The following is a 26,986-nucleotide window of genomic DNA, read 5'->3' as shown; positions in this document are numbered from 1 at the left end:
ACTTTATGAAACTGTTAAACCAATAATATTCTTGGTATCCTTAATTCTTCGACCCCAATACGTGAATGGAGAAATCCGTTCCTTTGGCAACGCCGGCGGCAGTTCATGCAGCGCCAAGCTAAGGCCACCTGAGGCCCCAAAGTAAGCCACGCAGCTGCCTCAATCACCATTGCCAGGGCAGAAGGAAAATGACAATCGAAATTTTTTTATTAGACCTCCTCCAACGGTTTAGTCTTTTTACTTCATGAACAGTAGCAAAAGTGAAGAGCAAACACCACGAGGTAGTAAACTTTAGAGGATCACATCGGATGTTCGGACGCTAATTAGGAGGATTAAACATGAGCTAATTATAAAACTATCTGCAGAACCCTATACTAATTCGCGTGACGAATCTATTAAGCCTAATTAATCCATCATTAGCAAATGGTTACTGTAGCACCACATTGTCAAATCATGGACTAATTAGGCTTAATAGATTCATCTCGTGAATTAGACTCCATCTGTGCAATCTTACTATTACTAATTGGAGGCTCCTTTTAAAGCCTCCACATGAAGCTACCTAGGAATCCTAGGTGGACGCTTTAAAAAAAGAGAAAACTTATAGAAGCCTCCACATAAAACCACCTAGGTAGGTGGACACTCCCAACAAACAGAAAATATCTATCTAAATCTAAATCTCTTCCATTCTCACACACCTATAATAAAGAGAACACAACCAATCCCATCCACGTTCCATAGAATCCATCTAAAAGCTTGCTCATTGATCTACATAATAAATCTCTTTGCTTCGAATAAAAAATCTTCTAACTATCCTGACGTGCCTGTCACATGCAGCAACGTAATTAATCTCTTGCCCTTAGTTATCTCTCTCCCATATTTAAATCATAAAAAGAATCTATCCAAAAAGAATCTTTAGCTAATACAACTAACAAACTAGATATGTACGTTCTATATGCCTGCCTATCAGATATAACGAAGTTAATCTCTTGCCTTGAATCTCTCTCCCATATTTAAATCATAAAAAAATCTATCCTAAAGGGTTGTTACGTGCGTAGGCAAAAAGAGAGCTCTCTTTTGTGTACTGCTACTTTCCTTTGAGCTCTCAACAGAACGAGGCCCTGCTGCTATATTCAATAGAAAGGTACGATCAACTTGCCTTTCAGCATTCTAGAACCATTGTTCCTATTGAATGTTCAAGTGCTACGGCCAGGGATCGAATGGCTGCACGGAACCTTTAGACCCATTGGTTACACTAGAGATCAACGCACGGCGAGACATTGTTTTTGGAATTTGTTTGATTCCCCTTCTACAATTAGATTAGTTTTTCATGGCATATGTTACTACTACTAAATCATTTGTTTATTGTCTAGCCTGCTGTGTGCATGGTATAGATGACTTGCTTCTGACCATTGTTCTCAAACTGTTATTCCTATCGAAATATATTTTACTTGATTGTTGTTTGTGTACCATAACTTCTGTATAGAAAAATTCCGTGTTTGTAGATCATGTCTTTTGTATAGAAAAATAGCTCAATTACATCCATCACCACCTTTTGCTTATGTAGTTGAACAAGTTGCAATGGTGAACAAAACTTTAAGTGAAATTAGACCGGGAAAAGAATTGTGGAACATCAAGGCAAGGGTAACAAGATTGTGGAATGCAACCTTACTCAGTAGTGGTGAACAATTAAGTCTTGACATGATCCTTATTGATCAAGAGGTATGATAGATGTTCACTTTGATTGCATTTTTGGTATAATTTTTGGTTTTCAAATTATTAAAGATGATGCAAAATTAGGAAACCATGATGCACGGTGTTATCAATAAGGCCTATACGGAAAAGTTCAAACCATTGATTGAAGAAGGAAATGTGTAAATAATTGCAAATGTCAGAATCACACCAGCAGCACAGAAGTATCGACCAGTGGAAAATGATAGGATTGTCAACTTCTTGCCCACAACTACACTAAAAAAGGTAAATGATAGGATTGTCAACTTCTTGCCCACAACTACACTAAAAAAGGTCAAAGATACTGAAGAAATTCCAAAGTATAGTTTCAACTTCATGAACACAGATATGCTTTCAGCAAGAATAAATGTGGACTTGTACCTATCAGGTAAAACATTACTGGCTTTTCAATTTTTACACATCCACTCATTTGACGGCCATCTAATAATAATAATTCATATTTATGTTTCATAGATGTTATCGGTGTCACAGGACATATTGGACCGATAGAAGAAACAAGGACAAACTTCGGATTTACCAAAATCTATAATATTGTGCTCCTGATCGAGTAATTCTCTTTTCTTTCATAGAAAACAACTACAAAACTTTGAATGTTTACATGCATGTTATAAAACTTCTGTTGAACTAAAAAAATATCTTCTATAGTGCCCCTACAAATAATTAATTTCGCAGTTAGATATCTAAAATATTTATTATGCACTTTTAAATTTGTAGTGACCATGAAGTTAAAGTTAGATTTTGGGGAGACAGAGTTGAGGAAGTTGATGATAAGATAAAATCCCATGTCATCGCAATAACATCTACAACTATGAGGAAATTTGACAGTAAGTCTTCATTTAATATGAGTTATTCAATATTAGTCATTCAACAAACTAACATCCTAGGAAAATAAATAATTGATATTTTCTGAGGGTATTCTCTATCATCAACCAATGCAACAAAAGTTTATGTAGATCTACCTATTCCTGAAATTAAGGATGCACATAAAAGGTGAGAAAAATTAGATATTGTTTTTCTATTTTAATCTATGTAGCATGCACTCTAACATGATACATTCTTTTGTATGGTAAAAAAAATGTTAGTTCAATTGATAATATTGTCAAAGAGATTCATATTGAGGGCCATCTAAAAGGGACATTGGAAGACCAAATACAGTACAATAGAAGAACTTTAGAAGAATTAAATTTGATATTATTTGATACATCAAATCAGGTATGGATTAGTATGTTCATTATACACTATACTATTTAAAGACTTACACACATAATGATGGTATTGTTCCTACTTTCAGGATAAGGTATTTACTGTTGAAGCAACAATAAATGAAATTAATGCAACATATGGTTGGTACTACATCTCATGTAGTAGAGGCGATTGTAAGAATCAACTTGAAAAGAAGTTTGATCACTACTATTGCAATAAATGTGACAAGAGAGCCGAACCTAAAGCATGGTAAATTATTTAGTAGTTTACAATCTTATTATAATACTTCTATTTCTAATAGGAGAATAATGTTTGCAGATTCAAAATTAAGCTTCAAATAATTAAGTGATCCAACAACAAGTGGAACTTGTGTACTTTTTGACAAGGAAGCAGACATGATAATTAATGAATCAGCAGATTCGATGATCACCATAGTTCACTTCCAAAAGGCAGGCCTCCAGCGCACCCATATACTCAAATTATCTTGATAATGGCTACATTGGGACACAAACTACAACAACAAAAAGACAACAAACACCGACATTTGCTTCCTATTGTGGTGGATCTTTCAAAAACAAACAAAGTTAATTGTACTTATCATTTTTCGAGCATATTATGCAATACAATCTTAAAGTTATATTGATCTCTCTCCCCAATTATGCTGACCAAATGCTCATTATAATAATGCTACTAACAAAATTAAACAACAACTTCTAATAAAATAAAAATAAAGTGCTAGCTCATGCGGATGCACGGGTTGATGGACTAGTTAGTTTTATAATTAGACTATATTTAATACTCCTAATTAGTATCAAATATCCGATGTGATAAGTACTAAAATTTAAAAGTTTGTATTCAAACACCCCTGAGAAAGAGATGATCTCGCACGTTCTCCCACGCATCTCTCTCACTGTGTTAGGTCTGCTATCCCTGTTGCTTCTCTTACCATTGGACACGGCCTTACAAAAAGATATGAACTGTCATGTCATGCATGTCTCTATCAGTCATGGGATATGCACGTAATGAAGCCCTTATTTAGTTCACCCCCAACTCCTAACTTTGACACTATGCAAAAAAAAGATTCCCCATCACATCAAACTTGCGGTACATGCATGGAGTACTAAATGTAGACGAAATTAAAAATTAATTGCACAGTTTTGTTGTACTTTGCGAGACGAATCTTTTAAGCCTAATTAGTCAATGTTTGGATAATAATTCACAAATACAAACGAAACGCTTTAGTGTGCTACATAATTTGGCACCTCCAAACTTTGGCAACTAAACAAGGCCGAAACGTCGTCGCGGTCCTGGTCCTGTCTCAAGTGAAACGTGATGGATGGACCATGTGCGTTTTGGCCGTCTGTGCTTGTCGCACTGCTTTTCACATTTCACGGTAGTGAAGTTGGTCGGCTGGTCGAGTTTTTGATGCGCCAATGCAACGTCATGTCGTTTGTTGGCTCCATCCTCAGACTTTGATTCATACTAGCAGTAGCAGTAGACTACGGAGTGTTCGGATTCTTAACTAAAGTTTAGCTCTTATCATATCGAATATTCGATGCTAATTAAAAGAATTAAACATAAATTAATTATAAAACTAATTGCAGAAGTTCTAGGCTGATTCGGGAGATGAATCTATTAAGTCTAATTAATCCATCATTAGCAAATGGTTACTGTAGCACCACATTGTCAAATCATAGATTAATTAGGTTTAATAGATTCGTCTCGCGAATTATCCATCTGTGCAATTAGTTTTATAATTAGTCTATATTTAATACTCCTAATTAGTATTAAACATCTGATATGACAAACTTTTTATAAATGGGAACAGGAAATGAACGAGCGAACTTGAGTTAGAAGAAGCAAGAAAGGATAAACATAGAAGCAAGAAATGATAAACATTATTTAGAGACGGAAAGGATTGCTTGATCTCAAGAGTTCAGCTATGGACAGTAGTGGTAGCTCATCGGTGACTGATGTTGGGCCGGTTGGGGGCGTGAACGTAAGTTCACATTATGCATGGTAAATTCCGTTGAGTATGTCGGTTAGTTACAGTAATTTTGACGCTTATCCCTGCAGTCCCGTTATCCCTGCAGTCCCGCATTCAGCGACGGAACGCGATGGCGATGGCGATGGCGGCGGCATCAACGGAAACCAGCACTGAGCATTAGCGTATGCGTGGGGTTCTTCTGCATTATATTGCAGGCTCCCCAGCAATAAATAAATGTATCCTGTACTGTTATATTTTTCATCTAAACATTAAACTAGGTATCTCTCCCGAATTGAAAAGCCTGAAAAATAACTTGGTGCAAGTCTTTGAATCGGTAGAGGAATATAGCAAAACTTAATTTATAGGCAACAAATATTCATGAATCACAAATATAGTGTAAATAAATCGTAGATGTACCACAAAGTTACATATCCATATCACCATCACAGGATGATGGACTCGTACAACAAACCAATCCCCACTTATTGCTTGTGCGTTTGCCAAAATTAAAGCGGTGTGTTCGCCACCGTCGGGAGGGAGCAGCAGCAGCTCGTGAACCTGTCCACGGCGTGGCGGAACAGAGACACGCACGCAACCACGCCACCGTCGCCGGAGAACGATGGCATGAGGTAGATGGCGCCCTCCACCGGCTGGGGAATGCTGGGCACGTAGAGGAACGGCTTGCCGGAGCCCAAGTCCAGGTCGTAGAACGGGATGCCTATGCCCATCAGCTCCCGCACGGTGGTGCTCGGCCGAGCCCAGAGCACGACGTTGCCGGTGTATACCCCTTCGGCACCGTTGGATTCACCATGCGGCGCCTCCCGTTCACAGCGATGTGTAGCCTGGTGACCTCATGCATGTCTAGGTCACGCGCAAATGTGACGCACCTGTTAGATTGATCTCCTCCCCAATGGGCTCAAAGGCCCATTGGGACCCTGATCCGCGCCCTGATCGGGGGCGCTCACCCTAGCATTGGGCGGTGGGCCCCTGTCGCGCTGCGCTATATAAACAGGGTGGGGGACCCGGCTCGACTCACGAGGTTCGCCGCAGCCAGCCGCCCCACCGACACACCTACCGATCTAGGTTTGCGCAGTAGCGGCGGGAAGCACCACCGCCACCTCACCGGCGACCGGACTCGGCACTGTGCGTTGCTGCCTTGCGCAGACTTCCCCAAGCGAACCAGCGATGGCCAGCAGCTCTGCTGCTCCCACCCCTAGGGGTGAAGGTACCCCTATCTCTCTCACTCTCACTTGGCACCCACCAGGAACACCATGACCCTCATGTCGTTTATGATCCCGACTAGATGTGCATCTAGAGATCCTAGGCACGACTCTAACAATGGTATCAGACACCTCACTAGAAGCTCTTCTAGATCGGGAAAAAGAAGTAGATCGAAAAGAAACAGAAAAAGTAAAACCCTAACCCTAACCCTAGATCTAAAGAATGAAAGCGGCGACTTACCTGTCGCCGACTTCACCGCCGCACGTCCACCGACGGCGAGCGGCAAAGGCCGGCCGAGCCTCGGGCTCGCCGGGGAAACGGTCCACCCGAACCGCCGGCGCATCCGCTCGGGGCTCGGGGGGCGCAACAGCACCACCAAAGGACCGCTCGACGGCGGCGCGCCCAACCTCGCAGTGGACGCGCGCGCCGGCGAGGGGACCCGCGGTGGCGCCGGCCCTCCTCCGTGGTCACCATGGCCCTCTAGATCTCGATTTTTCGGGAGGCTCGGAGGGAGAATGGGGGGAGGCAAGAAAGAGAAAGGGGAGGGGGCTGCCGCGCCGTGCGCTGGCGGGGCCATCTCTCCACCGCCGCCGCCGGCCATCGCCGGGCGCGGGAGAGACAGCCCCGCCGCCGCCGCCACGGCGGGAGCTCACAGGGGAAAGAGGAGAAGAATGCGCTAGGGTTTCCGCGGAGCCGGCCATCCGGCAGTTTTGATTCGCCGAAAATGCCGCTGGACCGTCGGATTTGGACGGGCGGTCGAGATCGATCGGGCCAGAAACGGCCCAGGCGGGAGGCGGCAGCAGGCCGCATTCGCGGCCTAGGCCCACGCTGCGGCCTGTGAACGCAGCCGCGTGGGAGGGCCAGCGCCTTAGTGGGCCACCTTAGCGGGCCGATGGCGTCGCGCAAGCGGGCCGAGCGCGGGAACGGGCTATGGGCCGTTTTCGCTGCTGGGCCGAAAAAGAAGTTTTGCACAGTAACGCCTAATAATTAGTTCTTTCTATTTCCAGAAGCTTTTAATTGATGTTTTTTGCATAGTTTTAGTCTCTAATCTAATTTGAACCAACGGGATAATTTGTATTAGAGATTAATAAAGTTTGTACAGAGGTTTTGCTTCTGAAAATAGATTTATTTCACAGTTTCCGCTGCGAAAGTCATATTTATTGCTCTATTTAAATTTAATTTGAACCAACGAGCAATTAAATTTGTGAGAGCATGATAAAGTTAATTAGATTATGGTGCTGTTATTTTCCGACCAACGTTGTTAATAACTGTATCATGATTTAAAAAGTTTTTTTTGATGCTTTTATTTCTATTTATGCCCAACGGTGATATATTTTTAAATTGCATAAATAGTTGTATGTTTTATTTTTTGACCAATGTTGGAAATAAATCATGCAATTGTTGTTATGATCTTGTTTTGGATTGCAAATTTCAGGATCATTCAGCTTAATGGCTTGTCTCAAAGAGATACCCATTCTGAAAGGCAACAACTATACAGAATGGAGGAAGAAGATTGAGTTCTCCTTCGTTTGTGGAAAAGTTGACTGGGTGCTGACTACACCGCGGCCACAAGCTCCACAGAAGCCAGTGAGGGCTGAAGGTGATGATGATGCTGCATGGCAGCAAAAGGAAAGGGACTATGCTCCACTGGAGTTGGCATACACCCTTGACAACAAACAGTGGACCACTGCCAACAAGAAATGTATGGCTTTGGTAAAGAATACGATTGAGCCTGCTATTTTGGGCTCGATCACAGAGTGTGACTCCGTCACAGAGTACCTCAAGAAGATAAGGAATCAGTTCACTGGTTCCTCAAAGATATACACTACCCAGCTGTTCAAGCAGCTGGCCACAGAGAGGTACAATGGAGGAGGGACTGGCATAAGAGATCATATCATGAGGATGTATAACTTGGCAACACAGTTGAAGCCAATGGATCTTGAGCTCAAGTCTGGGCACATTATTCATTTGGTTTTCGCTTCTCTGCCAAAAGAGTTTGACACTTTTGTTGTCAATTATAACATGTAGCCAGAACAGTGGGACATGGAAAAAATGATAGCCATGTGCGTGCAGGAAGAGGACAGACTTAGATCCTCATATGGTGGTTCATTGCACTATGTGAAGGACAACAGGAAAAAGATTGCTAACTCCTCTTTCAAGGCACGAGGAAAGGCTCCTATGCAGCAGAATCACCAAAAGCATCTCACAGTAGACAAAGATCAATGTCTACACTGCAAGAAAAAGGGGCACTACAAGAAAGACTGTCCCGACTGGTTAAAGTCAATAATGGCAAAAAGAGGTGAGAATACTATTTCTTTTGTAAATGAATCCTTGTATACACAGTATTCGAAATCTACTTGGTGGATTGACTCAGGTGCAACTGTTCATGTTGCAAATTCTTTACAGGGATTCCGTTCGACGAGGACTACACAAAGAAGCGAAAGATGCGTTGAAGTCGCAAATGGAGTCCAAGCAGAGGTTGAAGCTGTTGGCGATGTCTCTCTAGAGCTAGTTGATGGTTTCATGCTTGTACTTAGAGATGTGCTTTATGTTCCTTCATTACACAGAAACTTGATTAGCATTTCACGTATGGACCATGATGGATATGAATGTCATTTTGGAAATGGAAACTGTGCCATTTGGTTCGATAATGCATGTGTTGGTGTTGCCATACTTCACAATGAGTTGTATTTATTATCACTGCGTGAAAAAGTAAATTCTGTGTGTGATGTGAACATGAATGTATCCTCGTCAGAGAAAGAAACGAAGAAAAGAAAGAGAACTCATGAAATATCGTCGAAATTATGGCACTGTCGTTTAGGCCATATTTCAAGGGGGAGAATAGAAAGACTAGTTAAGAATGAAATTCTTCCTCAATTAGAGTTCTCAGACTTAGAACAATGCGTTGATTGCATTAAAGGAAAGTTTGTAAAGCAAATTAAAAAAGGCGCTAAACGTAGCACAGGAGTTTTAGAGATAATCCACACTGATATTTGTGGACCATTTCCTGTGAAAAGCGTGGATGGCTATGACTTGTTCATAACATTCACAGATGATTACTCCCGTTATGGTTACATTTATCCAATTAAAGAAAGATCAGAAGCGCTGGATAAATTTAAGATATTTAAAGCTGAAGTTGAAAATCAGCATAACAAAAGAATCAAAATAGTAAGATCCGACCGTGGGGGGGAGTACTATGGTCGACATACCCCATTTGGCCAAGTTTCTGGACCTTTTGCAAGGTTTTTGCAGGAAAATGGCATAGTAGCCCAGTATTCGATGCCGGGCGAGCCTCAGCAAAATGGAGTAGCTGAAAGGCGTAACCGTACACTGATGGATATGGTGCGCAGCATGATGAGTTATTCCACCTTATCATTGGGACTGTGCATGGAGGCGTTGAAGACCGCCATTCACATTCTAAATAGAGTGCCAAGTAAGTCGGTGCCCAAAACACCGTATGAACTATGGACAAGAAGAGTACCCTCACTAAACCACCTACGTGTGTGGGGGAGCCCAGCTGAGGCCAAAGTATTTAACCCAAACATCGGGAAGCTAGATCCCAAAACAGTAAGTTGCCACTTCATTGGCTATCCGGAAAAATCAAAAGGTTTTCGTTTCTACTGTCCAGACAGATATACAAAGTTTGTAGAAACGAGACAAGCGATTTTCTTAGAGGATGAGATGGTGAGGGGGAGCATGGTAGCTCGAGAGATTGATCTTGAGGAGAAGCGGGTGTGTGCACCTAATCCGATGATTCAGGAACCATTCTTCTCACTACCTATTATTCCCGCACCAATAGTTCCTGAGGTCGTGGTGCAAGCACCCGCTATAGTCCCTGATATTGTGGTGCAGGCACCTACTGTGATTCCACCCGTGAAAACGATGAGTGAAGTTCTGGAACCTGTCCTTCAGGAGCCAACTGAACCCATCATTACACACGAGGAAGAGTTGCAGCAGCCACCTCTGAATAATGTGCCACAAGCAGAGGCACAGAATGTGCCCGAAAGTGAGGGGCCTAGAAGGTCTCAAAGGGTCAGAAAATCAGCTATCCCTGATTACTATAAAGTTTATAATACAGAAGAAGTTCATATAGAAGGTGATCCCACTTCATATGAGGAAGCCATGAAAAGTGTTTACTCATCGAAGTGGCTAGAGGCCATGGAAGATGAGATGAAATCGATGAGTTCCAACAATGTTTGGGAACTTGAAGAGATTCCTAAAGGAGCCAAAACAGTAGGCTGTAAATGGGTCTACAAGACTAAATGTGACTCCAAAGGGAATATAGAAAGGTATAAGGCGAGACTTGTGGCAAAAGGCTTTACACAAAGAGAAGGAATAGATTACAATGAAACATTTTCTCCTGTCTCATGTAAAGACTCCTTCAGAATCATAATGGCACTGGTTGCACATTTTGACTTAGAGTTACATCAGATGGATGTAAAGACGACATTTCTAAATGGAGATTTAGACGAAAATGTCTACATGAAACAACCAAAGGGTTTTATCATGGAAGACGAAGAGAATATGGGATGTCGTCTAAAGAAATCCATTTACGGATTAAAGCAAGCCTCTAGACAGTGGTATCTAAAGTTTAATGATATAATCAAGAAATTTGGGTTTCAAGAGAATATAGAGGACAATTGTGTCTATGCAAAGTTCAAAAATGGGAAATACATTTTTCTAATTCTGTATGTGGATGATATCTTACTTGCAAGAAGTGATATCAATCTACTGCAAGAGACAAAGAAGTTTTTGTCCTCAAACTTTGATATGAAGGATCTTGGTGAAGCATCATATGTTTTGGGCATAGAAATTTACCGAGATAGACTGAATGGGGTCCTTGGATTATCGCAAAGGGCATATTTAGAAAAGGTTCTAAAGAAGTATAATATGCATGCGAGTAAGGCCACACCTGCTCCCATAGTCAAGGGTGACAGTTTTGGGAATTTTCAATGTCCCAGGAACCAGTACGAGATCGATCAAATGAAAGCGGTTCCATATGCTTCAGCTATCGGAAGCTTACAGTATGCTCAAGTGTGCACTCGCCCTGACTTAGCTTTTGTCACCGGGGTTCTTGGTAGATATCAAAGTAATCCAGGTATAGAACACTGGAAGATGGTAAAGAAAGCATTGCGCTACGCGCAAGGCACAAAAGAACTCATGCTTACATATAAGAGATCTAATTCCCTAGAGATAAAAGGGTATTCAGATGCAGACTTTGCGGGAGACAAAGATGATAGAAAATTCACGTCTGGATACGTATTCACTCTCGCAGGAGGAGCTATCTCATGGAGAAGCTCAAAACAAAAAGTAACTGCGTCATCAACGATGCATGCAGAATTCATAGCATGTCAGGAGGCCACGGGGCAGGCAATGTGGCTAAAGAAATTTATACCCGGATTGAGAGTGGTTGACTGTATTCACAGACCACTAAAGATGTAATGCGACAATGAACCAGCAGTATTCTATGCTCACAACAACAAATCAAGCAATGCTTCCAAAACCATTGAGATAAAGTTTTATGTTGTGAAAGACAGAATCCAGGATCGCACTATAAGTCTCGAGCATATAAGAACAAAAGATATGCTTGCGGATCTGCTCACGAAAGGCTTACCACACAATGTGTTCAGAGAACACTTAGCCGGCATGGGTTTAAGGGAAAGCCTATGATTCCTGGATTGGAAAAGGCCCAAAAGAAATGGAATTGTTTCAAAATAGAGAGGTGTGTTGTAGCTGTTGATTCTATCGGCGATTAAGCTGTGACGATGAGGCATGCTCTACATATTAATCTACGATGAAACGAATAAAAGCGAAAAGTGTAAAGTTAAAAGTAATGATGAGATCAAGGGGGAGAATGTTAGATTGATCTCCTCCCCAATGGGCCCAAAGGCCCATTGGGACCCTCATCCGCGCCCTGATCGGGGGCGCTCACCCTAGAATTGGGTGGTGGGCCCCTGTCGCGCTGCGCTATATAAACAGGGTGGGGGACCCGGCTCGACTCACGAGGTTCGCCGCAGCCAGCCGCCCCACCGACACACCTACCGATCTAGGTTTGCGCAGTAGCGGCGGGAAGCACCACCGCCACCTCACCGGCGACCGGACTCGGCACTGCGCGTCGCTGCCTTGCGCAGACTTCCCCAAACGAACCAGCGATGGCCAGCAGCTCTGCTGCTCCCACCCCTAGGGGTGAAGGTACCCCTATCTCTCTCACTCTCACTCGGCACCCACCAGGAACACCATGACCCTCATGTCGTTTATGATCCCGACTAGATGTGCATCTAGAGATCCTAGGCACGACTCTAACAGCACCGCCACAGGTGCGCCACCACACGCTGCACCGTGCTGTATGGCCGGCGCTCCCCTGCCGATGCCCGTGACTTCAGCTGGGAAATGAACTCCTGGCTGAAGTGCACCGTTTTTACCACCACATCATCATCGGCACCGTCGTTGTTGTCGAATGCCTTCTTTTCCACACGTGCCTTGAACTCAATACCACGATGCTCGAACTCGACTAGCGGCGGGTCCCGAGGAACGAACAAGGACGATCGGTCGTGCACCATGGCAGGGTCCAAGGCCACGCCACGAACAGCCATGCCCCATGCCATCAGGCAGGTGCAGGTGGCGTAGCTGTCGGTGGCGTAGCTGTCGGAGACGTAGTGGTGAATGTTGTATCCCACGGTGAAGGGGGGCCGCATGGGAACCGCGTCACCTGGACTAGCAACAGATCCTCAGCACCGTCACAGCTCGGGTGCAGCTGCAGTGCCTCGGGCCCGACCCGCAGCGGCAAGACGACGTCGAGCGTCGGCCGACACCTCCGCGAGCCGCGCACCAGCATCGTTCAGGAGGATCACACGCTTGCTACCAGTGTCCATGACTAGCCGGCCAGCCCACTCGCGGTTCTTGGCTAGTACCTTGGCTAGCCCGGCCTCGAGCACGGCGACCGATGGTGCCGGTGGGTGGAAGGCGAGTATGCCGGGGATGTACATGTCATGGTTCACCTCGTCGAAGACGGTGAGCGGGACGACATCGGAGGTGGTGGCTGCAGGAGCATGATTGGCACTGCCGGAGCCGTACGCCAGCTTGATGGACTTGGAAGTGTGCACGGTGATCTTCATTCTGGTTGAGAAATGTGCAGTGATGATGGAGAACCTAATGCAAACTATATATAGGATGCTGAATGTACATTGTCATTGTTAGGTTAGCTGGCTGTTTCGAAATGGGTGGCACCGACCTGGTCGTGGACGTAACTTCATTTTTCGGGTACGGCATCTTTATTCAGCTGCAATGTGGACTGCCAAAGGAAGGATTTGCAAATTGAAACACATGGTGCTATGACAGTTTGGTTGTTGAGATGGAACCTGAACTTATTACTATCGTCTCTATTCATTAAAAGTCATATATTACCAGCTCTATCGCGGTAACATTGAAAGGTAACCACGAAAAACGTCCACAAAAAATTGCCTCTTTGTCGTCAGGAAATTAAAGGTCATTCACTAATCCAGCAGTCTTTAAGAAAAATGCCCCCGTGCAATGAAATGTTGAGCAATTAGGCTAAAAACTGAGGAGATGTAGGTGTCACTTGGCTTGTCGTCACCTAATAACTTGTCATGATGGATAGTCCATTTGTCCTCATGTTGCATTTCTTACATTTGCATGCAATGGTTGTCCAATGCCCGCGTCACATGCTCTCTCCCGAACTAAATCTCCTACCTCAACCATAATTATCATATTTCAGATATAATGACCACATGATCATTAGTCATGATACATCTATTCTTAGGCCAGCCACAAAACAGCAAATGAGTGACCTTTTCAACAACAGTTATGGGCTGCATTCTCTCCTAGTTGCCATTGCTGCCAGGAGTGAAACTGTTCAGCTCCACCAGCGAGCATCACTCCAAGAGAACCATCTCCTTGAGGAGTTGAGTATACAAGGAGGGACAGGGTACCCATGAGAGTCTCAACTTATGTTTGTATCTCAACATAACAACTGAGCGCATGGCGCAATATACTCTAGAACAGGTGGTAGAGTATTACTCTATCCTTCCGGATCAAACCTATATAAAAGTTTATGTGTCTTGTACGTGTCCCTGCGTTACCATCAAACTGCAGGTTCGGCTATCCACCTCCGAACAATCCATGGATCTGGACGTTGGTCACCGAATTGATGGTCACCGGCATTTTGTGAGAGGCAGTGGGAGGAAGAAGAATATTCCACGGAGATAAACGTGTCAAAGTTTGCCTTGATCAAGCGAGGCATCCATACAACCGGACTGTACAAGTACAACACGAGTTGTAGAACTAGTGCTATTTGTTTAATTCTTCTTTTGAGAACGTGCTTCATTGTCAATGTTTTGAACTACTATATCCAGTCGTACAGTTCTGGTTGTACGAATAACATGTCCCGTCCAATAATTTCAAAACCAATTCAAAACATCAGCATCAGTTGTACAGGCTGACACGGGGCGACGCGGCAGGTCGAGCTAGTGCGCATTATGAGTATATTCCAACAAAAGACACACCGAAAAAGAGATGAAAAGAAAACAAAAATATTACAAACCAATCCCTTCAATTCGTAGTACTCAAGAATCACAGCCGTGCATCCACCACCACCGGCGGCGGCAGCGAGTAGCAGCAGCTGGCGAAGGCGTCGACGGCGCGGCGGTAGAGCGGCACGTACGCGACCACGCCGCCGCCGCCGTCGGCTTCCGGCACGAGGAACGCGGCGCCCTCCACCGGCTGCGGGGTGCTGTACGTGGGCATGAAGAGGAACGGCTTCCCGGTGCCGAAGTCCAGGTCGTAGAACGGGATCCCCAGCACGCTGTCCACCTCGATGTTGGTCCTCGCCACCAGCTCCGACGACACCGCCGTCCGCACCAGCCCCTCGCGCTCCACAGCGCCGGAGCTCGCGAAGTCGACGAAGGAATGGAAGTAGCGGCCGTCGACGCCGGACACCGCCTTGGATATGAGCTGTGCCGCGCGCCGCAGCGGCGAGTGCAGCAGGTCCCGCGCGGTGGTTGCCGGCCGCGCCCACAGAACGGCGTTGCCGGTGTAACCCTTGGGCACCGGCGGGTCGGTCATCCGGAAACGGCCGTTCACGGCGATGTGCAGCTTGGTGACCTCGTGCGCGTCGAGCCCACGCGCCGCCGTGACGCACCGCCACAGGTGCGCCGCCACGCACTGCGCCGCGCTGTACGGCCGGCGCCTCCCCGCCGACGCCTCCGACTTCAGCCGGGAGACGAACTCCCGGCTGAAGCGCACCGTCTGCATCACTACCTCGTTGCCGTCGCCGACGACGTCGAGGGCCTTCTTCTTCTCCGCACGTGGCTTGAACTCGGCGCCGCGGTGCTCGAACTCGACGAGCGGCGGGTCCCGCGGCACGAACAGGGACGCCCGGTCGTGCACGGGCGCGGGGTCGAACGCCGCCGCGCCGCGGACGGCCTGGCCCCACGCCAGCAGCGACGTGCAGGTGGCGTAGCCGTCGGCGACGGAGTGGTGCATGCTGTACCCGACGGCGAAGGAATCGCACCGGAACCGCGTGATCTGGAGCAGCATCAGCTCCCCCTCGGCGCCGTCGTCGTCGGAGCTCGGGTGCAGGCGCAGCGCCTCCGGCGTCGGCTCCAGCGGCGTCACGTCGGTGAGCGCGACGTCGGCCGTCGCCTCCACGAGCCGCGCGCCGGCGTCGTTGAGCAGGATCGCGCGCTTGCCGGAGGTGGCTTCCACGGTGACGATCCGGCCGGCCCAGTGGCGGTACTCGGCTAGCATCTTGGCGAGCCCGGCCTCGAGCGCGTCGACGGGCGGCGCCGGCGGGTGGAAGACGAATATGCCCGGGACGTACTCGTCGTGGTTGGCCTCATCGAACACGGTGAGGGGGATGAGCTTGGATTTGGAGGAGCCGGCCGGAGTGCCGCTGCCGCTGCCGGAGCTGCTGGCCGGCTTGACGGACTTGGAGGAGTGCACGGTGATCTTCATCCTGACCGGCGGCCAGTCGAGAAAATTAACGTGACAATGTGATGTGATGATGGGAACGAACCAAAAACCTAGAGCAGACGAACTCGCTTTCTACTGGTTATATGCTGGATGATGCGTAGGTGGTCGTTGAAGGTTTGGTGGCGCGCGGCGAAATGGATCGGATGGGACTCAGCTGCTCGAGGACGTAACATCCCTTTTCGGGTAAGCCATTCTGACATGGCTTACAAACACGTACACGTTGTGCTTTGAAAGATAATGGTCGTCGAAAACTTGGAGACGATGTTATCGAGATCATATCTGGATCCAGAACAAGATATCGCTTTTGACTTCTCGTACACTTGGTTGGCGACCTGTGCAGAGGCTTAGAAGACTAGTGCACGTAGTTCAGTTGTTATCACTTGGCAGAGAAAGATTTGAGTCATTATAAGAAGCTACTGGATCGGAGCTGATAGTACAGGAGTAGGTCATTGTCGTCATCAAATATAGTAAATACTTGATGTATAGTTTAGTATAGATCTGCCTTATCGTCTAATTCTTGTTCACCTACTGTTAAGTGCCAACGCATGCAAGAAACGGTAGTAGGTGTACTGGCTCCATGAGCTGATAGCTACTACTACCTCTTTTCAAAAAAGAAAGCAATTTTACCTTCGTTCTAGTTAAATATGAATTTTGGAAATATGCCTATCAAAAGACAAAAGAGAATAGAGGGAGTACTATGAAAATAACTGTCATGATGAATTGGGTTGTACTTATTTAGACCAAAGACCATCTCTGGCCTTGATTTATTAGAAAGCATAATGTTATGCTAGGTTACCTGCTCATACAGGCATATGGTCAGATTACAAATCCAAGCTCAAAAGGAGTTGAAACAAGCTTGTAAGCTAGACTAAATACACTCTATGTCTTCCTCTAATAACCGTCAGAGTCAAAACAAGACTAAACATCATAAAGCTAGAGCTTCACCCATCAGAAAAGCTATCAGTCCAACTAGCAGTATTTGCAATGTGCCTTTGTATCTGCATGTATCGATGTAATTAACATCCTAAGTTTTTCTTCAAATTATAGTTTTCCTACCATTACTTTTCTTTCTTCCACTAACTTACATGCTTAACCCATGATAGACATAGTTTTTCTTCAAATTATAGTTTTCCTACCATTACTTTTCTTTCTTCCACTAACTTACATGCTTAACCCATGATAGACATAGCGCCCCTTGCTCCAACTCCGGCTTCTCCTGCAGCTCCGGCTGGAGCCTTACCACGGCAAAAAATGGCTTCACGCGTGGTGCACTAAGGAGCCTAAGCTAATTTTTATAGAGAAGCTGGAGCCAAATAAAAGTGGCCCATCCCCATTTTAGAAGGAGCTGGAGCCAAAAAGGTCAGAATTTGGATGTGTTTCTATCTGAATAATTGTACTGTTTCTATACAAACTCTCCGGGGATGGCAAGCAGCGACGAAATTGTCAGTGTTGCATACACAAAGTTTTCACACTCAAATACGAATATTCAGGTGATTTTCAATCTGAACATTCACATGGAGTGTGACTTCCTACGTCAGCAGAGCAGAGTCGCCTTGAAGTAGCCTTGGCGCCTATAGGATGGCCATCTTTCGGTACAGATGAACATCCATTGATTCAAGTGACTGAAAATTGAGAATGGCGATCTATCTCATGCCTGCCAAAGTTGAGAGTACTGTGACTGAAACAAAAGCATGGATACATACCGATAGATGGATGAGCCGCGAGCATGAAGATGGAGAAAGAGGACGTGTTTGTGTAGCGGAGGAGAACCTGAGAGATGAGAAGCGCGTGCGCTCGAGCTAGTCGTCTTGGCCCCTCCTCTGCCGGCCGCCGCCTTCATGCTGCGAGCTCGATGGCGTCGTGGCTTCCGGAATTCGTTCTCGTATTCGCGTTTCAGCAAGGCGCTTTGTTGTGGCAGGGACCATTGGCGGTGCTGCGCGTGCGCGGCCAGCTGGGCCGCTGTCGCCGGCCGGTTCCTTGCCGGCAGCGTCCCCGTGCTTCTATCCATCGTAGGCCGGGCCAACATGGAGGCGCGGGCAATGCCAACTACTCCATCCCTTCACCCGCAGTACCTCTGGGACGCCTACCTCGGCGGCTCCCGTTCGATGACGAAAAGGTCGACAGCGTCCACTACGCTAAAAATGATTGGTGGATTTTGAAATTTTTGATTGCTGACGGGCCTAATTTCTACCCGACAGCACAAAAGGTCTCAGGATCGGCACGTTAAAGTTCACCAGCACAGATGCATTTCTCCTCTCTCTCTCCTCCTTATCCTCCTTCCTCCTGTGGCGCCCGGGCGGCTAGAGCGACGGCGAGCCAGCGAGTGGCGGCTGGTGCAGGCGCGCGCGCCACGATGACGACGAGCGGCGGTCCGCATGCCACGACAGGAGTCTGTGTCGCCTCACCTCTCACCGTAGGCCTATCTGCTCCTCTGCCCCTTCACTTCTTGCCGGATATCTGTGTCGGCGCCTCCCTACCCCTGCTGGGCCATGGTTGAGCGAGCAGGGTGGCGGGGCCCGTGGGTGAGGGAGCAGCGGGAGTAGAAGAGTGGCAAGCGGCTCAGGCGAGGGGTGACCTGCGTAGGGGCACCGTCATCTCTGAGCAGGTGCCCGACATCTCCACGCAGGGGATTTGGTGGTTGCTGGTTTGGGAAAAAATTGAGAGATTCTTGTTTTTGCTTTACTTGCTTGATTGGAGAAATTTGGTGCGGGATTTTGGAGTCCATCTCGCGGCTCTGCAGCTTCGACGCCGGTGCGGACGGCAAGCAGTGGACAACCGGCGGAGGAGCACAGCTGCTTTTTTCTATTTCCTAAAAATATCTTTGCTGGCGGGCAGCATAAGCCGCCCGCCAGCACAAAAACCATCTATGTTGGCGGGTGGCTTAAGAGGGATATTTAACTATTTGCTATTCTTACAAATGGCATCTCTCCATTTGCCATCCTTACAGATACGCTTACATATTTGCTATCCCTGTACAAACGAACCAACATATTTGCCATTTTCGCTGATGTGGTGCGCCAACTCACCCGTGCCAGCGAGGATCGGGATAGGAAAAGATCAAAACGCCCATGTCTTTCTCCTGTTACCCATCCTGTTCCGTTTCTCGTGCCACTGACACATGGGACTCATGCCCGGCGTTCTATTTGAGTAGTCGTTTGATGACGAGGATGGCTGGAAGGTAGTCATCTTCGTGTAGGGGCAGCTCGACTCGGGGACAACACCGGCGGTCGGAGAACCTTCGATTTCCGGCCGTAGGTTGAATGGTGAGCAGCGCTAAGGGCTCGAGGGTGGAGCTGGGTAGGTTGGCTCGACACTGGTGCGGCTGATTTGAGTTCTGGTGGAGGAGGTGGGGAGGATTTGGACGGCGATGAGGCTTGGCGGCCGGCAACAATGGTGGCCGGGAATCATATGATTCCCGCCCGAAGAGGGGATGGTGGACGGTGTAGAGGGGTCGAGGAGGGAGTTGGCGAAGTGGAGGAGTTCTAGGCGCGGGCGATTTGTGGATGGCGACCGTTGGACGGTGCATTTGGTCGGCGGAGCGGCTCGGCTTGGTGCTCTGGTTCAGGCGGGAAAGAGAGTGGACGGTGGAGGAGGGTAGGGAGATGGAGGCTGGGTCTAGTTAAAACGTTGGGGCGCCTGAACCTGGACCGGAAAGCAGCTTGGTGCATCGGCGAGGCGTCAGCCATTGGTCGCCGGTGGGCCGAACGCCGGTTTCACGAGCTCTGCAGTGGCCAGGCATCGCCGACCGTGTGGTGAGCGTGTTCTGAACGACCGAGACCTTGGGTTCCTTCAGTTTTCGAAGACAGCTCTGGTAAGGATGTTTGAACAAACTTTTCTCGCGATTTCAAAAGTAACTTCAAAAACTTTTGAACTACAGCTTGTAGATGATTCATAGGATTACACTTCTTGTGTACCAACTATTTTGATTTGATGCACGGAAAAGTAGATCGGGGCAGTCAAAGTTTGGGGAAAACATGTTTCCATTCAAAATTTTCAGGCAACACACTAGCAGGGGCGTTTTGGTCTTTTTCCATCATGATCCACGCTGGCACGAGCGAGTTGGCGCGCCACGTCAGTGAAAATGCAAATATGTTTGTTCGTTTGTAGAGGGATGGTAAATATGTAAGCGCATCTGTAAGGATGGCAAATGGAGAGGTGTCATCCGTAAGGATGGCAAATAGTTAATTATCCCCGCTTAAGAGGCCCGCCAGCACAAAACTGTCTGCGTTGGCGGGCAGGCGCCCGCCAGCGCAAATAGCCATTTCTGCTAGCTCAAGTTTGCTGACGGGTGCGGTACCCGCCATCACAATCCTCACATAGCCGCCAGCCCAAAGTTTTTCTGGTCGCCTTCTATGTCGACCTCTACGAAGAGCTGGCTAGGCGGCTGCACGGCCGCAACAGGATCCACGACGGTGCGATGCTGACGGCGGTGTGCTGCATGTACCAGGACCAGCGCGTCGCAGCAGGGCTTTTCGCCCGCGTCCACCATGTCAGGATGTTCGACGGCGATCTGCGGCGCGGTGCGAGTGGGGTCAGTGGAACAAGTGGTGGCGGCGTACCTGGGCACCCTCATGATGCTTCGTGCCATGCCCAGGCCTGGCTCTAGGCGAGGGGCAGGCAGTACGACCGCCGGGGGCTTATGGAGCTAGGGGCCCAAACCACATAGGTAATTAGTACATATAATTTTCTATTTGGTACAGTAACCATTTGAAGGCCCATCACAAAGCAGCCTATGCTGTAGGTAACTCTCCCTTCCAGTCCTATTCTACGTAACCTGATCAATTGGGCGGAGGGAAGGCCGCAGACGACGTTTCGTTTGATCGTTTACTGCCGTCACGACCCTGCCTGCCCATCGACGTGCTCTGGCTGAGGAGAAGAGACACCCGTGCTGATCTGATTGGCTCCTCACATGGCGAGGCAGCGACCGGCAATGGCAAGGACACCGATCTGATTCACTCGTCACAGTAAGCAACACACCGATTAGTATTTGAATTTTTTCTTATTTTTTTTTGCATATGCTATGTTTATAACGATTATGCTAGGGTTAAAATTTCTAATTCAATATATTTATTTGAATATGATAGATGTCACCTAAGAAGCATTTGTTGATGCTCAGAAAAGAAAAAAGAAAATAAGAATTAGTTCATAGAATCGTAGAGAGGTGCTCTACATAAGTTTTTTCAGTTTTAAATAATGCTGAAGTCAGTCAAGATCAGGAACCCTTATTATTAAAAATTAGTTCAATGGCCCTTATCTTTTTCTTACCCAAAGACCTTTAAAATTATAGAGCCGGCCCTAGCCATGCTGGAACTAGATAACAACGCAACGAAGGAACGGAGCAGAGGAGGTGTTCCTCGTCATCTAGAAGTAGTACACTAGTACCAACGATGAAAACCTTGACAGCAAATGCAATAGTTTTGAAACGTTTGATGAGATGAAGAATAGGTTTGCATGGAAACATTTCAAATCATATATTGTCGTTCCAGCACACTCGTAACAAAAATTCCTATTCACCAACTAAGTCTGCATTTTCATTCTTCACTGTCATGCTTTTACTTTCTTGTGCCTTTTGTATGTATTTTTCTGCATGTACTAACTCCAGATGTTGGTGCTGTACCATTCGCTATTTGTGTTAACTGTGTATGGATCTGTTTTCTTTGGGTAGCTTCATGACATGAAAAGTCAAAAGTTCAAATAAACGGTAAACTTCTGGGGAAGCTTCTAGAAAGCTGGAACTCAAAATAACTAAGATTTAAGGCTGGGAGTGAGCTGAGCTGCCAGGAGGCCAAATGGCAAGAGCAGCACATGCTTCTCAGACACGTGGGTATGCATTTTTCTTCATTCCGGTTTACACATTGGTAAAACATTGTATTACTTTGTGCCATGCTATTAGTTAGCTCATATACTAATTATTTCCCCTATTTTTTTTACACAATATGATTCCTAGTGTTTAACTGATAGTGGATTGTGTACTGATACTGGTAGAGAACTCACCTTTCATGCGTCCTGTTTTGTCCCGGTTTAAAGTTGGCTCGTGACTAAAGGGGCTTTAACCCCGGGTCAAATACCAATCAGGACTAAAGGCCCCTCTTTAGTCCCAATTAAAAATCAGCCACCCGTGGGAGACCCTTTAGTCCCGGGTGAAAAAATCAACCACCCATGGAGGACCCTTTGGTCCTGATTGGTCCTACCACCCGGGACTAAAGGGTCCGGGTCCCCCACGAGTAGCTGAAAAGGGGCTAAAGCCCTCGGACCTTTAGTCTCAGTTTGTATTACCAATCAGGACTAAAAGGTTCCCCACGAGTTAATACAAAAGGATTGCATCCCCTATATAGTCAAATGTGTTGTGTAGGTGGGATGGTAAGAAAATTACGCGTGAGGCTTGAGGTCGTGGGTTCGAATCCCACGTGGGGTGGGGGGCTGTGCCTAGCGTGGTGACCCCTTTAGTCCCGGCTCGTAACGACCCCCGTCTCGATTACTTTATCCTGGATGGATTTTTGGAAGATTTGTCCTATACCAACCAGGATTAAAGGTGAGTTTTGTAGGAGCGATGTGATGCACTATGACCTCGTAGCTTAGGAAAATGAGATCTTGTATCTACCTTGCCAAAATGTGTTGCCTAAATACACGTCAGCTACAGTGCCTAATTTAATTGTGGCTTTTTTTAATTAATTGATTTTTTTGCTGATCATAATTGTTCCTTGTCGGTAGATATAATCGACAGATAAATAGGAATTATTCTGTAAGTTGCAAGTTGAAAGGGAAATGTTTTTTTTGGGTAGAAAGGTTATTCCCTGTCGGATTTTTGTGATGAGGAAATAATTTCAAACATGATGGAGAACATTTTCCCAGGGTGGGAAACCGACAAGGAAAATGGATAACCCAACAGGGAAATGACGTCCATCAGTTCCGTTTGTATACAAGCGCGTCAGTGATGGCAGGCAGCACTGTTATTGTCAGTGTTGCACATACAAAATTTTCACACTCAAATCTGAATTTTCAGCTAGTTTCAATCTGAATATCAGCAAAGTCGTTTCGATACAGATGAATGTTCATTGATTAAGTGATGAATGGCTATCATTCCTGCCAAAGTTCATAGGACTGGACTGAAAGTGAAGGATGACCCTCAAGCTGAAGGAGTAGAGGACGTGCTAGTGTCTAGCGTTGGAGAATCTGGGAGATGAGAATAGCGTTTACACGCCTGAGCTAGTCGTCCCGGCCTCCTCGCCGGCTGCCGCTTTCCTTGCAGCGAGCTCGATCGATCGCCGCCGTCATCCGATCCGTCACTGTGTGGAACACGAAGGACGATCGAGCAGCAGTTGTGCGCCGGCCTTGCTGGCGCTGGTCACGCTCGATCTCGGTCTCCGCCGTGACTAGCCATCCCTGCCGCGGTGCCGCCGGACGCCGGCGCCGAGCGCCGGAGCAACCAGCCAGGGCGGCTGCTGAGGCAACCCGGCACGCCAGGGGGCCGGGCTACTACGTACGGGCCTAAGCGAGGTTACGGTCTCAGGGAACTGGGCCTTCCCTTGGCGCGGCCCAAACGAACGCTCCCACTCCAGCCCGCAAGGTCCGATCCCAGCCGCAAAGACGCCATCCTACGGTTCAAAAATACCGTCCGCCCTGGACGGTGAACGAGATACCGTCCGCCCCCTGGGTCGGTCGGGGACGACGGCCCGGCGGCCGGCGCCGGCGTGGCGTGCTCCTCTGTTCCGCGCACGAGGCACGACCCGTCGACACCCTTGCCTCCGGCACTCTTTCTCGTGTTTGCGTTTCTGCAAGCCTCTTCGTCGTGGCAGGGATCATGGGCGCTGCGCGTGCGCGGCGGCGACCGGCGGGGTCGCCGGCGGTTCTTGACGGTGAGCGCCGACGAGTGACGCCGTGTTGTGGAGCGGCGAGGCGCCTGGAACGCTGTACTCATCTCCTTCCTCACCGGCTTCTGCAGCCGCCGCGACGCCTCCGCCTACTCGCTCGACCTCTCCGGCCACCCGCTCGCCGGCGTCGTCGGCGATGCCACCTCAAGCAGCGCTGCTCTGTATGTGTATGAATCCCTATTGCCTCGAGCCAAGGAAAACATTTTTTTTGAGTTCCATTTCAAAGTACACCCAGTATGTGTATGAATCCCTATTGCCTGGAGCCAAATTCGCTTTTATACCTGCATCCGGTCCAGTTTGGATATCCTATTGTATTCTTTCCTAATAACAATCAGCTCATGTATTGGGCATTAGTGAAACAAAAATGGCCCTGATTGTATATGTATTTCTCTTGCGGCAAAGTTGAAAATTTGTTTTGAGGAAGAGTGATTTTGGGATGAAGACTTGGAAGGAGCTGCCTCGTGTACTTTGGAGCCGCATGTGCGTGCGCTTGGTGATTATAAATAATTCAGATGAAACTATTCAACACATGTTTCTAGACTGTCTTTTGGCACGGTCCATTTGGAACACGGTGTTCATCGTTTTCGGCATTCAACCACCCTCTAGTATAGACAACTTATTTGGTTCTTGGCTTGAAAGTTTGTCTCGAAAGCTTAAAAATCAGATTATGATTGGTGTAGCGGCACTACCACTGCGGGAAAGCTAAAAATTGCCGAGTGTTTTTTCTTTGCCGAGTATTTTTTTTCGAACACTCGGCAAACAAGCTCTTTGCTGAGTGCCAAGCTAAAAACACTCGGCAAAGAAAAAACACTCGGCAAATCGGGTCTTTGCCGAGTGTCAAAAAAAACACTCGGGAAACCCGCCTCTTTGCCGAGTGTCAAAAAAAACACTCGGCAAAGAAGGGGGTTTGCCTAGTGTTTTTTTTGACACTCGGCAAAATAATAAGTTTTTTTTCTCTTTTCACCTTGAAAATTTTTCTACTCCCCACATACAACATTTGGTACTCCATGTTAAAATTTGGTACATTTTTTGATTTGTTTTCTATAATTAATTAATTAATTGCATTTCAAGGAATTTTTTGTATATGCCAAATTTGAACTGCAAGTGATTCAAACTATAGAATAAAATGAGTAGAAAAATTATATTCATGTTATTTAGCCAAGTTTGAGGCCTTACCCATGAAATGAAAAGAAATTTTGAACATTTTGTTCAGGAAACACAACCATGAATGTGTGGCCAAATGATTTTTTAATTGTAAAAAAAGCATGCGAAGTCTAAAAATCATGAGATTTGTCATGATGTGATGATATCATATGTGGAGGCTGCGGTAAAAACTTGAGAAGATTTCGCACATGTCATCACATACGATGTTTACAAACTGAAACATCTCAGAAGAAGAATAGTAGCGTTGAGAAGGATTCGATAAGAATTAGAGTTAGAGTGACAGTCTAGTTTTGTTTTGACTACAAAACTTTTTGTATAGGCAATAGAGAACATATATTGTTTCATGTGAAATTTTTATAATTTTTTGAAACCGTTAGATAATTTTAATGTATTAAGTGCAATTATAGAAATTTAATTGATATAAATTTAATTTGAATTATAACTGCATAAAATAATGGAATAATATGAGTAGAATAATCAAATATATATTGTTGAGTGAATTTTAACTATCATCCCATAATATAATCAAATAATATCAGTAGAAACTGTTGTGGAAAAGGTGGAAAATGGAAAAAAAATCTTTGCCGAGTGGGACACTTGGCAAAGAAGGAGTTTGCCGAGTGTCCCAAATCTGGGACACTCGGCAAACTCGCCAGCTCCACATTAAGACCACCCACGCGCGTGCCCCCCCGGCCCCCTTCACCCACGTGCGCCCCCCCACTCCCACCCACCCGCACTCACCCATGCACCGCCCCTCCCTCTCCCAGCTGGCGGCTCTCCGGCGCGGGCGGCGCCCCTTCCCTCCCTCTCCTCCGACAGGCGGCGCCCCTCCTCCGGCCCTTCCCCTCCCGGCCCCGCTCCCCACCAGTGAGATCTGGCGGCCGGGGCGGCCTCCTCCCTCCGCCACCGGTCAGATCCGGGCGGCGGCCGCGGATCGAGGGGAGGGGGCCTGGCGGCGGCGCACCCCTGCCCCTCTCCCACCCTCTCCGGCGGATCCGGTGGCGCCGGCCCTTCCCTCGTCGGATCCGGCAGCGCCGGGGCCCTCTTGGCAAAGCGGCGGCGTGGGGGTGTGCTGGTGGTGGTCGGTGGTGATGGCGGCATGGGAGGTGGTGCTGGCGGAGCTGGCGGTGGTGGCGGCCGGTGGTGGTGGAGCTGGCGGTGGTGGCGGCCGGTGGTGGCGGCCGGTGGTAGTGCTGGCAGTGGTGGCTGGCGGTGGTGGCCGGTGGTGGCTGGGGGTGCTGGCGGTGGTGGCCGGTGGTGGCTAGTGGTGCTGGCAGTGGTTGCGGCCGGTGGTGGTGCTGGCGGTGGTGGCTGGCGGTGGTGGCCGGTGGTGGCTGGGGGTGCTGGCGGTGGTGGCCGGTGGTGGCTAGTGGTGCTGGTAGTGGTTGCGGCCGGTGGTGGTGCTGGCGGTGGTGGCTGGCGGTGGTGGCCGGTGGTGGCTGGTGGTGCTGGCGGTGGTGGCCGGTGGTGGCTCGTGGTGCTGGCGGTGGTGGCGGCCGATGGTGGTGCTGGCAGTGGTGGCTGGCCGGTGGTGGCGGCAGCGGCGGAACAGGTTTTTTTTTATTTTTTTCAAAAATTGGATGCCGACAGTTTTCTGGATGCCGAGTGTATTTTGCCCTTCGCCGAGTGCCCCTGGCACTCGGCAATTTTCTTGTGTCCCATAGTGTACGTTGGGCTATGTGGTTGAGTAGAAATGATGTTGTTTTCAAACAAAATGCACCTCACTCATTTTTTCAGGTGATTTTCAGAGGAATTTATTGGATCAAGCACTGGGCGCAACTATCTAAAAAGGAAGAGGGTG

General features: G+C 47.4%; 1 protein-coding gene and 2 pseudogenes across 1 annotated transcript; 1 reads left to right on the top strand and 2 right to left on the bottom strand.

Annotated features, from left to right (window-relative positions):
• Positions 1-5,445: 5,445 nt before the first annotated feature.
• LOC117834547 (agmatine hydroxycinnamoyltransferase 1-like) lies at positions 5,446-13,275 on the bottom strand (annotated as a pseudogene).
• On the top strand, positions 7,592-8,529 carry LOC140223598 (uncharacterized; annotated as a pseudogene).
• Positions 13,276-14,499: 1,224 nt separating the features above from the next.
• Positions 14,500-18,228, bottom strand: LOC117866879 (agmatine coumaroyltransferase-2). Its single transcript, XM_072295795.1, has one exon. It carries the CDS (start codon positions 16,130-16,132, stop codon positions 14,750-14,752), a length of 1,383 nt encoding a protein of 460 aa, XP_072151896.1. The 5' UTR covers positions 16,133-18,228; the 3' UTR covers positions 14,500-14,749.
• Positions 18,229-26,986: the final 8,758 nt, after the last annotated feature.

Source organism: Setaria viridis, chromosome 8 (genome assembly GCF_005286985.2).
Source record: "Setaria viridis chromosome 8, Setaria_viridis_v4.0, whole genome shotgun sequence".
NCBI classification, from domain to species: Eukaryota; Viridiplantae; Streptophyta; class Magnoliopsida; order Poales; family Poaceae; genus Setaria; species Setaria viridis.
The sequence above is the reverse complement of the archived record's forward strand: the minus strand, read 5'-3'. Positions and strand labels throughout refer to the sequence as shown.